This window comes from Pongo abelii, chromosome 6, assembly GCF_028885655.2.
Source record: "Pongo abelii isolate AG06213 chromosome 6, NHGRI_mPonAbe1-v2.0_pri, whole genome shotgun sequence".
NCBI lineage: Eukaryota > Metazoa > Chordata > Mammalia > Primates > Hominidae > Pongo > Pongo abelii.
This window is the reverse complement of record NC_071991.2, coordinates 4,074,420-4,089,217: the sequence shown is the minus strand read 5'-3', so window position 1 is coordinate 4,089,217 and position 14,798 is coordinate 4,074,420. Positions and strand designations below refer to the sequence as shown.

Genomic DNA, 14,798 nt, shown 5'->3' with positions numbered 1-14,798 from the left:
TCTCATTGTGCACTGCAGTCCAAAGTGCCCAGAAACCACTGCAAACCCACCCTCCATGGCGGCAGAGTGAGAGGCGCGCCCACGTCTTTTCTATTCCACATACATGCGGCTGTGGGAATCTGGAAGTCATTTTTCACCAGGCCTGATATATACAGAATGAAAAACAAAAACAAAAACAAAAAACATAAAATGTAGTGATGGCAGATGATAGCCTGGGTTTGGGAGCCCAGCAGACTTCAGTTTCAGCTCTGGCATTTCTCAGCATTGTCCAGCTGTATCACCTTGGGAAAGTGAGTTACCTCGCTGAGATTCCATTTTTGCCTCCGTCCAATAGGGATATGATGCTTATCTTGCGTGACCCCCAGGGAAGAATGGAGTAAGACAGTGAGTGTAAGGACACGGCACAGCATGGTGAAGGCTGATACACAGTGGCTTCCCCTAAAGTGCGAGCTTCCTATCCTTTCCTTTCCTGCAGGTTCTAAAAGACCAAAGGAAGCCCACCCCTAATGGAACATCCCATATCTATTTTGTTCAGTTTTTACTTAGTGTTTTAGGCAATGCTGGGAGAATCTGGAGAATCCTATTCTGCAGGTACAGCCTGAGGTCTAGAAAGTCGTAGGGATTGAGAAACAAATCTTTTGTGCAATGTCATTTAATGCCACATTGAGAATTTCCCAAGAGGAGATAAGAATTGGGCTTGCAAACAGAGTGCTCATTTATAATCCTTACTTTAGAAAACCTTTCAAAGCCCAAGTGAACATTTAGGAGCTTTTACTAATGTTTTAGAAATGTGGATAACCAAATGTTTTTCCATTTCTTTTAAAATATGAAATATTTCTCTTTCATTATAAGGTAATGTTCTGAAACCAGAATAAATCACTACAGCACAAATATACCTGTTACAAGAAGAAAAATGATAAAGAAATAAAGCCAGAAAAAAAGGAAAATCTTGGTGTGCTCAGAATGATGATTTATAGCATAATTTGTCTCTGGACCCCTTCTAGAAAAACCAACATCTGCGTCTTAATGGATGAATTCAAAAAATGGATAGAAGGAGTTTACTAATCCATACAGGCTTGTTTTAGGACAAAACTGTAATCGATTACATTTTATATCCTGGCAGTGTCTAGTGTTCCACACTCAGGTTCACCTGAAAACTTCACAGCCACATTCTTTCTTCCTGTGTCTTTCATCGTTTGAACAATTTCTAACAAAAACTGAATTTGTGAGCCAAACAGCGAGTCAGCATCGATATGAACTACTGATTGCTTCAAATGACTATAGTACTCTCCCTCCCAAGCTACATTATTAGAAAGTTGCTGAAGTAAACACTGGCAGTAAGCAAAATGTTTCTAATTATACTGGGCACTCGGTTATACACAACTTACACTCTGCGGAATTTTTTCCACTCGACACCAAAAGTGTATTGATTTCTGAGTCCATTTCGGTTATTTAAATTTAAAATTCTCGAGTAAATTTCAGTTATTTTCCATTTCATCGTGGGTAATCATCATGGAAATCTGACATGTAGAACTGAGTCTGTTGGAGTTTCAGGCCACAGCTTCTGTGACAGCGCCAACCTTTCCTCTCACCCCTCAGAAAGTTCACTTGGCTGAAACTGTATTAGAGCTTTGCTGCTCAATTTGTAAGTTAATATGTCCCATTTTAAAATGCCTTGAGCTGAAAAGGTCATGGAGGCACCGTTAATAAAATCTATTAAATGGGATTGGCCGACAAGATAATGGGGGATGGTGGATGAAGGGGGATAAGAAAAGTCAGGAAAGTTAGAAAGTTTATATTAAGTAATCCCCATGTGTCCAAGGTGCTAGCCCATGCCGAGACCTTGTGAAGAACTGGAGTGGACAAACCATGTATTGTAAATATATCTCAGCCATAAACGGGATTGAAAAGAAAAACGAGGGTTGGGCGTGGTAGCTCATACCTGTAATCCCAGCACTTTGGGAGGCCGAGACAGGCGGATCACAAGGTCAGGAGATAGAGACCATCCTGGCTAACACGGTGAAACCCCGTCTCTAATTTAATACAAAAAAAATCAGCGGGGCGTGGTAGCAGGCACCTGTAGTCCCAGCTACTTGGGAGGCTGAGGCAGGAGAATGGTGTGAACCCGGGAGGTGGAGCTTGCAGTGAACCAAGATCGCGCCACTGTACTCCAGCCTGGGAGACAGAGTCTTGCTCTGTCTCAAAAAAAAAAAAAAAAAAAAGAAAAAAAGACAGAAAGAAAGAAAAGAAAAACGAGGCGTGTGGCCAGTGAGTGGTGGGTTCAAATGGCTTCAGGAGTCAACATCGCACTGTGCTCACTACATGCTGCTGATCTTCCTTAAGGAGTTGCTTTGAAGGAAACACATTTGAGACCAAAAATCTATGCTCTAGAAGAATGAGCTGCTACCTCCCCCCGCAGCAGACAGCTTCTCCATTGCTCCGTGCCTGCTACTGGTGCCAGCCAGGGCAGCCTGCATGCCCTTCCCTCCCTCAGCCCAGGCAAATGCTGTGTCACTGCTGAGTTCTCTTTGAGACAGCAGCCTAGCAAGTTCCACACCCACCTAATGGTAGCACACGCTGCACCATCTTTCCCGGGCATTCGGATACTTTCTCAGGAGGAGCTCAATCCAAGGGCCTTATTAAAATCAAGATGAATTACATCTCATTTCCCCGGATGCATCAAGCTGCCACTCACTGAAGGGAGGAGAAGAAATGAGGCTGGCTGGCCTAGGGCTTCCTTCTCCTCCTGGCTGGGCATTTCCTGCCTTTTGCATGCTCTCTGTCATGCTGTCGAATTCTGTTTGTAGACATTCCAATAATTTCCCAAATTATGCTGACAAATAATTAATTTTATGAGTTATGCTTTCCCTTTCAGTTTACAGGCATTTTAATTACTCCCTTTTCAGCTTCAAGGATCTACTCAAGCCTCTAGGCTGCCTTGACAATCAGTGCTAATAGCTGCGGGGTACTTCAAGCCCCTAAGTGGGGCTCCCAGCAGCAAATAAGCATTGAGCACTTAATGCCCAAACAGCCCCACAGAGCTGGGGGCCTGGGGCTGAGGGGCCCTCAGGGGATGGGTGGGAAGTCATGGCCTGGAGGACCTGTGTTTTTGCAGTTTTCACTCTGTGTGAGGCAAGCCAGGAGCCCATTGTTGGGAGATTTCATCTCACTTAGAAAGTGAGGCAGAAGCCGTGAGCTTCCCCTTCCTTCCTCAACAAGGGACAGATATGTGTGATCAGCTGGAAGACCACATTGCCAGCCTCTCCCACACAGAGAGAATTCCAGGAATTGTAAGCAGAGTCAGCAGCAAATGGGACTTCTAAGAAAGTTCCTTAAAGGTGGGCATACTCGTTCCCGAGGCACAACCCTGAGCCTTCCCCTTTGTTGCCTTCTAGAGTGGGGATGCAACGGCTGGCACTGCAGCAGCAGGCTTGTGACCTGAGGCACGTGCTAAAGTGGCAGCCAAAAAGACAAAAAACCCTGAATCTCTGATGACCTTGGAGCTGCCGCTATGACTGCCCCATCCACTGCCCAACCCACTGATGTGAGAAAAGTAAAAACACAGCTCCATCTTGTTTAAGCTCCTGTCACTGTGGGTCTGTTTCTAGCAGCCAGACACTATTTCTAAGCAACACAGACAGCTGCAAACTCTGAGGTGCCCCTGCCACGTGGATCACAACCCTCATGTCCATAGCCCGTTCCTCTGGGTGCTGACTGAGGACTCTTCAAAGCACGCCCAGTACCCCGATCTGCAGATAGACGAGGGGTGACCGTGCATGAGTGAGGCTGATCTCTTTTCTACTTCCTGCTCTTATTTCATGAATGTCAGTCTCACCTCCAGGGCCAGACTGCAGGTCCCCAAGGATGATGACACCAGATATCTTCCCTACACTCAGGGTCAGGGCCCCTCCCACAACTCTGTGCACACCGCAGGTGCTCACATCAATTCTTGAGTGTTTCTGTTTGATTTTACTGTCAGTAGGAAGATGGCCCCCAGATCTCTTCCAGTGTAATGGCCCCTATGGAAGCATTCAAATACCCTAGTAGACACTCTTCATCACAGTGGAAAAACGAATACAGACAAAGCCACACTGCTGGCATGTGTGTGATGTCTCCCCGTTTTCAAAGCCTTTTTCACACGTAGTATCTCATCTCCTCTTCACAGTGCCCTTTGAGTCAGGACAGGTGTAAATGCCACAGTTTCACAAATGAAAACTGGAGGCTCGGAATGGGCACAGGTGCTTCTTGAAAGCACATTAGTAGTAAATACGGAGTGCGGCCTGGATGGACTCCCGGGAAGGGGTCTTTCTGGGGGTCACGTATCCAGAAAGATGTGTGAATATATACGTGTGTGTGAAACATCATGCTTACTGAGCCCCCGCCACTGTCCCCCTGATGCATTCACAGTCCCTCTTGTCACTCTGCTTCCTCATGTGCCACCTTCTAGGCAGATCCCTTTCTGTCCCATTCATTGCGTCTTCCCCTCCAGAGCCAGGCAAGCATTGCCCCCGTCTTCCCTTCACCTCCCCAGCTCTTTCTAGACTGGTGGTCTGACGTCATCTCCTAGCCATGGCCTGTCGCAGAGGGGAATGTGGATTCAGGACAGAATTCATACGCTTGCTTCATTCTGTTCAGCGGCAGTGTGGCTGGCTGGGAGGTCCTTGAATAGCACAGAGGGATAAGTGCATTTGACTACACTGAGGCATCAAGGCTGTGCAGCCAGCTGAGCCAGCCATGTCCCCCAGGCCATGGACCATCCCCTCCTGCTGCCTGCCACATGCCTGACCCCAGCCACGTCCAAGGGACAGTGTCCTAATGCTCTGGCCAGTAAGTATTATCACCCCCAATTTATCCTGGGACTCAAGCATGTCCCTTGCACAAAGAAGGGTCAGGTGGGTGGTGCCTGGCATCTCCAAGACTGTCACAAGCCTGAGATGTTCGTCCTCGTGGCCCAGGAATAGGTTTAGGGTTGGAGTCAGGGTCTGGAAGAAAAGCATGACATGACCTGCCCCATCCCAGCAAGCTCCGGGGAGATTCCCCAGAGGCATTTACCATCCCATCGAGCACACGGGAGTCCGAGACACACAGAGAGGGAGGGCTGAGTCCCTCAAAGGGAGGATGGGGCCACCTGCGTTTCCACACCGGGCTTAAAAGGGAACAAGGGAGGGCCATCCACATCCGTACGAGGGTGCTCCCGGGAGTGCCGAGGCGGAAGACATGAAGAAGACACGAAGACAGGAATTATGACTGTCTGCTGGGCGCCCCGAGACCCATGAGGGGCTCTGTATACCAACCCCTGATGTCAAACACCCAAGGTGAGGAAGGATGGCGCTGCCACAGAAGCCGAGCTGCAGATGGGAAACTGCACGTGCAGCATTATTCACAAACGTTCGCTCACGAAGAGCATTTTTTTTTTCCTTTTTAAAAGTATAGATGATGAACCAGATTTGGACCAATCAAAGTCAGGTTCTCATCACATACGGGAAAAAGTTCATTCCCAGAGCAAAGCATAATTTAGTAATTTCCCCATCCAGAAGACTACCTGGACATGGAGGCGGGACCCCACCCACTGTGCCACCATCTTAGGGGGAACCCTGCACCCCAGCCCACTAGCCTAAGCGCAGTCCCTCGCCAAATCTCCTCTGAAATCTCAAGTCCTACTGACGTCAGAGGCAGCTGATGTCACTCAGGGAACAGCAGTCTTGTCTTGGAAGCCTGGATGTCAGTGCTGCTTCTGCCTTTGTGGCCTGTGTGATTTCAGACCAACTAAATTCCAGTTAGCTAATGTTCAGCTTCCTATGAACAGGTGCCTGAAAATGAAACTTGCCCTGCTCTATCCTATAAACTGTCTGCACTTTGAGGACGGGTCCGGGCTCTGTTCCTGTTTTTATACCCAGTCCCACTGTACAGGAGGCACTGGGCCTGTTCCTGTTTTTATACCCAGCCCTGTTGTACAGGAGGCACTGGGAGGTGCTTGTGGGGCCGAAACTGCATTCATTTACAGGGTTGCTGGAAGGCACAACCCTGGAATCCATGTGAGCTGTTTTGAAAACAATGGCATCCCACCCAAACTTACATCCCTATCTCTTCTCATTGCCAGCCTTCAGAGCTGGGGGACACTGGTCACTCCATTTTTTTGTCCCTGGAGTCCCTGCTGCCATTCTCTGCTCCCCACCTCTCATCTTCCCTGCACACCCACGCACAGATTCCGCCTCCTAATGCAGCATTTTGCTCATGTCACTCACAGATCTTAAGCCTTTCATGGTTCCCCAATGCCAACTGAATAAAAGCCAGAGTCCAAAGTTTCAAAGCCCTTCTCAATTAGGTGGAGATCCACTTCCCTCTGCCTCACGCAGAACTCAAATGCACCGGAAATAAAATGAAACAGTCACAGTTAATAGTAATAAGAGATTACTAATAGTAATAGGAGTCTTTTTAAGTGTTTCTAAGTTTATTGTTATTTTATTAAATAGACTAAAGCAAACGTTAACTGTCGAGGTTTTCAGCCATTTTCCTTTTCAAATGAGTAATCAAGAATTACTTGCAGATGGACAGGTCCTTCATGGCTGTCCTGCATTTTAAATATTTCTGCTAGTCACTGTGCAGGCAGAACTGACTGTACTTAATTTATAAAGGAGGATTTATGGACTTACAGATGACAACAGACAGCCAATCAATACGGGATGATAATAACAGCATGTAATATCAAGGAACATTAGGTCTCAGGCATGATTTGGGGAGAGAAGTGGGCAGTCAGAAACCTTATCATTTGAAAAAGGTCAAAGTCTGGTAGCAATAAAAATGCCTAAGCAAATAAAATCACACCTGTGAATCAGGCAAGGGCATAAATCACAGAGTGAAAAAGAATTTTAGACTCAGTAGAAAAATTACTTCCCTGGGCAAGGATTTGGGCTGCTGTAGGACAAATGAGGCTATGCTGGGAGAGGGTCTATTTATTCCTGCTAAGAGCAGTAACAGTGAAATGCAGATGTGGAGGAGATCTCCCAATGCTTGCTCCTCCTGGGGCTGAGATCTGAATCTTTCAGAAAACAGCGGAGGAACCAGATGCTGGGGAAAGCCTGCCACGCCGCACCCGGGTCTCACCACGTATATTTAAGAACCACTGGCTTTATGACGTTTATGTCTGGTCAATTTTTCCAGGGGTGGGGGGCAGTTTTTATTGACTTAGTAGATTGTTTGCTCGTATAACTGAAAAGGGCAACCAAAAAAAGTACCACGTTGCAAATTCGATTACCAATAATCACGTTACGTCGTTAAAAATAAAACAGTGAATAATCATCGTGCTCTTTGAAAAACACTCACAATATCACACAGAATTCCACAGCCAGCTTTCCTGTGAAAACCTACAATCATTCCACTTAGAAAAATCCATTTCCACAGACTTTTCAAGACTAGATGCACCCGTCAAAAGGCATGTACAGAAACTTCCTTAGTCACTGAAAAAGAGTTGGAATATTATTTGTCTCCTGTCTATGGTTCTGCTTTCATTGAGGAATAGCTGGAGAGATCCCATTAAATACGTGATGAATTTTCTTGTAAACGCTCCCTAGGGGACTGAATTCTCTGTTTTTCTTTCTAACATACTCCAGTCAAACTTTGCAAATCCCATTCCCCGGCAAAGATCCTGCCACCTTGTGGTTTTGGAGACAAGCTTACCTCCTTGCAAGGTATACTCGGTCACTGCCCTGCTGAAGACGCCCAGGCCGGCCCCGTTGTACGCTGCCACCTGTATCTCATACTGTGTCCAGATGATCAGGTCTGTCACCAGGCAGTAGTTCACCTCCGGGCTGGTGATGTTCCACTGCTGGTACTCTCCGGGAAGGCCAGCCAGGCGGTACCTGCGCCACGAAGGAAGCCCATCATGATAAGGAAATAACTGGACCCAGGAACAGCGTTTACCTGCAGTTATTCTGCAGGGTTAGGGGGAAATGGAAGTAAATAATCAAGAGCAGAGCTGAGAGGTCAGCCCTAAACAATACTATTTCCCAACTCGATGATTTTGAAAAGTGTGCTCTAATCTCACAGTGATTATAAGCTCAAGGCAAAATGGAACTGACATTTCAACTACATAATGGTTAAGAAAAAATTACAGCTTTTTACATGTAACTCATCTAGGGACTACAGTGACTTAGGACCAAAAATTCCAGACATGACTTCCATCAGGGAATTGCTGTAAATCAGTTTGAGAAACACTTTCCTCTTCTGAGTCTGAAATGTGGGGAGACTTCCAGAAGCAGGCTGCACACGGTCTTGTGGTCTCCAGGGACAGAACTCCATTTAGGAATTGCAGGTTTGTCCAAGTGTATTCCAGAACGGGAATAAGCGGCTTTGAAAACGTGTTGAAATTTGTAAAATACTAGTCCAGTACTAACTATGACAAATTGCTTTGTAGAAGACCTCTGTGAGTGCTTGGGTACTATGTTCTTAGCGTACTAAAGGTGGAAATTTAAAGTAGTGTTTATGAAAAAGATAATGTACACAACTCAGGACTTAGGATGTATAAATTAGGAAATTGCTGTGTGTACCGTGAGAAGATTTGCATTGTATTATTTTGATTAGCATATGTTTCTCCATGATTCAGTCTGTAGAAGTTAATGCACTGAACTGACTCAGGTAATTTACTGAGCTTTCCTGGATCAGCCCCCCAGGTAAAGCCAGCGGCATGCCCAGTAGGAGTGACTGCCCTGTCATCCTGTAGCTTCCAAAAGCCTCTAATTTCTATCCCAGAAGTGGCTCCTGCCTCGCAGTCCCACACTTGAGTGGCAGCAAATCCGCTGGCTTTTCACGGCGAGTAGAAATCTTCAGGCTCCTCCAGGACGCTGATCTCTGAGCTCTGTGGCTCTGCAGATTCCATGTCCATTACCTGTGTGGTCCCACGCGGGCAGGGCACCTGAGCACGAATGGGAAGGAGCCGAGACAGACACGCATGGACCAGAACATCATAAGGCTGCTGACATCGAAGGAGAGAAGAAACCCAGAAATTCAGGCCCTAAAATGTAAAACAACTTTCCCAAGAGAAGGAGGGCTTGAAAATGAAGTGAGGAAATCGACAAATGGTCACACAAGGTTCTTCACAAAAATCAGGAGTTTCCGAGAGCATTCTCTCGTTCCCTCTTGTTGCTGACCATGTGTACTTGGTGGGGCCTGTTTGATAGAAAACAAATGATGATAAGCAGACAGCCCTTGAATAGCAAGAAGGTACCAGGCCTCCTTCTGTCTCTTGCCTGAAAGGAGCAAGTGGCCTCTGGGCTTGCCTGGTGGGAGACTCAGGGAAGGGACAGCGTTATTCCGTGATGGGAAAAAATGAAAGTCAAGTTATCAAACCACGTTTTAGCTTCATAGTGTGTCCATCTCTGACTCCTTTACTGAGCGACCTGCACTAAGCAAGTACACGTGCAATTCCCAGGGGGTGTTCAGATCACCAATGAAGCATGATGGTCCTCAAGGCAGTGGGCCACTGGGAGAAAGGCTTCGCATGGATTCACTTGTATGATGGGTATTTCCACTTACATTCACCATCTACAAAAGATGAACTCTTAAAATAAATGGGACTGAGACAGCCATTTGGGAAAAGGTAGAAACTGGCTCTGTGCCCACACCATGCACCTGAGTAGCCTGGGCATGCTGGCACCAAGCACCATCTGTAATCGCTGCGATGGAATGAGGATGCCCCTTAAGAAGAATTCCTCGTGTGGACCCAACGCTACACAATGCACATTCCAGGGAAGAGCTGAGGAACCAGCATCGGAAGACTTTGCTCAATGGCCACTCAGGAGCTGGGTGGTGTTGGGAAAATTCCAAACTTCTCCGAGCCTTGGTTTCCACCTCTTTAAGGTGGGAATGACAGTAGCATTTCCATTCTTGTTGCAAGAGTCAAAGGAGACACTGAATATAAAAGACATGTGAAGGTGTAAAGCACTCCCTAAATATATATACATTTTTAAACACTGCTCTTCTACTGAGAAGTATGGCAGAGATAACTATGAGTTATAAGGAACTACACCTGCATGAGCCACCCATCTTCTCTGGGGCCACTCTTAATACCACTGTGAAAAACAAACTGCAGAATTCACGTCTTCCAAAGAGCCTGCGCTCCCCTCTGGAACAGGCGCGTTGGCCCGTTCTGACCAGCGGCTCCGGGTGCTTTTGTAATAGTCACAGGATGTCTAAGAAGGTCACAATCAATCATGGAAGTGCAGGGCAGCCTCCTCTTGCTGGCAGGATATGTTGCCCAGGAGACCATCTCAGCCAGAACAAGATGATTTTTTATACAGAAATAAACAGGAGAATGTTTTTAAAGGACATAACCCCTATGCTCCTCTCAAAGAAACACCCTGCCTATTATTATAAATATTTTATTACTGCACACGCATCCTAACTACTTCTTATGGCTGGAGCCACAGAAGTGATTTATTTCTCTTTGCTTTCCTTGCATTGTGCCTTGGATCTGACACAGAGACTGTGCCCTGGAGGATACACACTCACAAACAGAGAGCTGATGTGCAGACCGGAGGATTATGCGGAAATGTTTCTAAGCAAATTCGTTTTGGCATGGCTCTTTCATTTCTGAAATTCACAGGCCTAGGGTAGTGCACCCTCATCTTGGGGCTTTCTGGATTTAAGCTCCTGCAAATACAGAAGATGCCCTCATCTCCAGCACCCAACTCTACTGACCCCATCACAGAAAATCCTTTTAACAGTAGTAATCCCACAAAATAGAGAAATGTGCAGTCCCTGAAGTGGCCTCGTAACATCAGAGAGACTTTATTATTAAACTCTGTGCCCCGGGCCTGGTTCTGTGGAATGACTTTTAAAGTCCTTACTTGACAGCTTCAGCCTAAGGAAACTCTTCCTGCACATGCTGAAGAAAGGCAGAGGCAGAGGGATGACAGTGCTGCTGGGTAGACAGGGTGGCCAATTATCCTCATTAGTGGATGGGTGCAGAATGAGAGGTAATGGCTAAGGCAGGGGCAAGAGCAGCAGTGCCACAGGAGCCCTCGGCCGCAGGCGGCGGGGACACGGGGCTGTTTTCTGGAGCGGAGGTGGTCAGGCAATTAGGAACTGTCCCAGGGGATCAACAGGAACCAGAGCCTGCGACCCCCACCCCGAGGGGACAGAACTGCAAGCTCCTCTTCCCTCTTCTTTGAAATGAGGAAGGACAGTTGGAGCCTTGAGACAAAAGGGGCCTTGCTACTGATTGGAGCTCTTTGTGTACCCCTGGGGATGGCCCATTTAAACCACTTCAGGTGGGTCACAGTCTGGCTTACATTTAGAAGAGAATGCTGATGCTGGAGGAAAAACTTGAAAACAACGGCAAATTGGTTTGGACAGGCAAATAGTCCAGGCACATAGAAAAACACATATTAAATGATGAATGGATGGCTATACACATATATACAGGGAAGGCGTTGCCCTTCATACACAAGGATAATGAAGCTGAAGATGCAACATTTCCCAATTTCTCACATTTATCTAAGAAATTACATCTGTCTGCTGAAGACCTTTGTTAGCCACTATTTACTGATCACACACTTGGAACGAGCCCAGGAAGGGAATAAGTGGATACCCACCGTTCTTGTCCCAATAACACTGGTAAAATGAACAAATACGTCCACAGTTGGTGCAATCTATTGGAAGAGATTTAATAATTATCATGCAATTCTGCTTTACTTTTGCTTTTACTTGTGTCAACAGGCCACTGCAATGATCATGTTCAGTACAATTTTAAAATGAGCAGCTTTGGCAAAGGAGGTTTCTTCTCTCAAACACAGACAAGCTCAGATACAGTGTTCCCAATAATTCTAGAAGCCTAACTGTCCTTTATAAGCAAAGACAGCACACTGGCTACCCTTCAGCCACATCTGGCCTGCAGAAGTGTGCGTTAGCCCTGCTCTTTGTTCCTAAATATATTGATTTCATTTCCAACATCTAAAAGTTGTGAGGTTTCAGGTACAAAGCTAGATCTTTGGATTTCTGGAAATACTAGAAGATCTGGCATTAGCAAGCAACATATCAGCATGGTGACAACTGGCTAATAATTACATGAAATTAATTATTCGTATTGAACAACACATGCCCTTGGTTAAAAACTTAAATGGAATCAAAAGACCTACAATGAGGCCAGGTGCGGTGGCTCACGCCTGTAATCCTAGCTGAGGATTGGGAGGCTGAGGGGGACAGATCACCTGAGGTCAGGAGTTTGAGACCAGCTTGGTCAACATGGTGAAACCCTGTCTCTACTAAAAATACAAAAATTAGCCAGGTGTGGTGGCACATGCCTGTAATCCCAGCTACTTGGGAGGCTGAGGCAAGAGAATCGCTTGAACCCAGGCAGCGGAGGTTGCAGTGAGACAAGATCGTACCACTGCACTCCAGCCTGGGCGACAAGAGCGAAACTCCATCTAAAAAAAAAAAAAAGCCTCACAATGAATAATATACCTTGTTTCCAACCCCTAATATCCCCTCCATTCTCCTGCCAAAATGCTACCCGTCACCAGTTTTGTGTATGTCATTTATGGTTGGATATGCACAGAATGTCTCTGCGAGGCTGCCCACATTGGCCTGTGCACTCCAGTTTGCCACAGTCTCCACCACTCCCTAACATCTCACACCTGGCCTGACTCCTTTGGTTCCTGTCTGGCTCTTACAGACATTAGAGTTTGCAACCCTCCGTGAAATCGACGCTCAGCTCTAATGGTGGCCTAAAGATGGCCAGTCACAGGGTACTTGCCTGAGGATGTATCCACGCAACACCCCGTTGTGCTCTGTTTCTGGGGGTGGCTGCCACTGGACCATAATGGACTGATTAGTCCGCCCACTGGCCACTATATTTTTCGGGGGAGCACTGGGTGGTTCTTCAGGTAGCATCAACCTATAAATAAAAGACGGGTAGGAACAAGAGAGATGAGTACCAGAAACAGTGGGGGCCCATTTGCATTTCATCTATCTTGCTGAATCTTGAGCCTGACTATTCACAAAAATCGGGTTTCAGGAAAAGCAAAACACACAGCCAATGAAACCGAAAGGACATGAGAAACAGTTACCACAAATCAACATAATAGAAAATCAGTTAACCAAGCAATGAGGAAAATGTGGAGGTGACTTTGTTCTGTGTGAATAAACCCAGCACCTCAGTCCTTTAGAAAGACTGCAAGCCTGAACGCGTCCGCTTGTGGGTCTGCCGTCTCAGACTCCTCCCAAACTGTTTTCTCCGGCTCTTTCAGTATTTCTCATATCAAACTCCCACATTTTGAAAAGAAAAAAAAAAAAAGGCATTTAGAGCTCAGCTGTTCTACAAGTCAAGCCCACTGAAAGCTCAGGTTGGTTGGGGAAGGTGTGCTGAAATGTGATGAAGCCATTTTCCCACGTCACCTCCGAATGAGATTTTTCAGAGGCGGCCCTCGCAGGGATGGGAGAGCATGAAGACCGCTCAGGAATGTGACGCCTCTGCAGAGACAGCAGAGTCTTCAGCTTCCCTTACAGCACGCTAGGTGTTGACTTGTTAAGACTGTGGCATCAGCTTCCACCTGGCAGTGGGGTGGGCAAAGGATATGGAAAACGTGTAAGCTCTTAATTTCCTGGACACAGAGGGCTGTGCGGTCAGGAGCGATTTATGTAGGCACAGCCAGATTGCCACAGGAAAAATCCAAGGAACCTGCCTCACAGCAATGAAGGAAGGCCCAGCTAAGCCTGTGTGGGACTTTGTTTCCCTCTTTGCGACAGGCTTTTCTGCTCACGTTTTGGCTGGTCTCCCTGAGGGAGGCCAGCAGGTTGCTGTGGTCAATTCCACCACCTAACGTGATGCTTCTCTTTGGCGTTCCGGCCCCTGGCTGTTCTGCACCCCCACCTGGGGCGGGATTCACGCACCTGCTTGTCTCGGCGCTGTACTGGCCCCTGCCCACTTCATTCACCGCGCACACCCGGAATTGATAGGTACGAGCCGGAGTCAGGCCACTCACGGTGACGCCTGTCATCTCGGGGCCAACGTTTGACAGATGCACCTTCCACGGAGAGTCTGAAAGAATGAAGAAAACAAATTCAAGCCCACAGACTTATCATGTCTGAATAACAGGTGAATGCAAAGGCCTTCTCAGGGAACATCTCATTTGCTTAGCAGGACAGCTCTAGGAGAAGGAATGCTTATCCCATTTACCAGGTGTGGAAACTGAGGCTCTGGCCATGTGGCTAGTAACTTGCAAGCCAGAAAGGAAACTTCCCCCCATGCCACCATCAATGAGCAAAGGGATTTTTTTTTGTGCAACCTGCATATGGCGGTTTAAAAGGAACCAAAATGTCCCTAATTCCTGTGTTCAGTATGTAAGGGGAGACAGTTCTCTGTCGGTTCACATGGTTAGGCAGATTGCAGATTTGTCTCCCAGAAAAGGATGCTGCACATGTCACTGAATGATAAATAAAAACTATATTCATTAACATTTTAATAAAAGAGGAAATGAGCATGATAAAGACAGATGGGCTGTGTATTTCGCAGCCCATCTGCGTGGCAGGCCCATTATACCACCACACCCTTGAGTGGCTTTGGCTGGAGAGAGGCGTAATGAAATTCACAGTGAGCTTAGAATATCTTCCCACCCAGCTTTCCAGCAGGTGTGCAAGAGCGACTCTTGCCAGCCAAATGCGCTCTCGCCGGCAAGGCTTCCGAAGGTTCTGCTGGAGATCCTACACCCTTGTGTGGATTTTTTGCAGAGTTTAAACAGGCTTTTCAGCCCAGTCATTTTGTAGAGTGATGCCCTGGAATGAACAAGGTCTTGGCAGTGACT

General features: G+C 46.8%; 1 protein-coding gene across 4 annotated transcripts in view; it reads right to left on the bottom strand.

The window, feature by feature from the left end:
- The window catches only part of SDK1 (sidekick cell adhesion molecule 1), a 974,158-nt gene that overhangs the window by 243,021 nt on the left and 716,339 nt on the right, over window positions 1-14,798 (bottom strand). For all 4 annotated transcript variants that reach the window (XM_024241289.3, XM_054545732.2, XM_054545733.2 and 1 more), the window contains exons 15-17: window positions 13,888-14,035; window positions 12,752-12,892; window positions 7,678-7,859 (exon numbers count right to left, since the gene is read on the bottom strand). In XM_024241289.3, coding sequence (XP_024097057.2) covers window positions 7,678-7,859; window positions 12,752-12,892; window positions 13,888-14,035 — 471 coding nt within the window. The remainder of the gene's footprint in view (window positions 1-7,677; window positions 7,860-12,751; window positions 12,893-13,887; window positions 14,036-14,798) is intronic.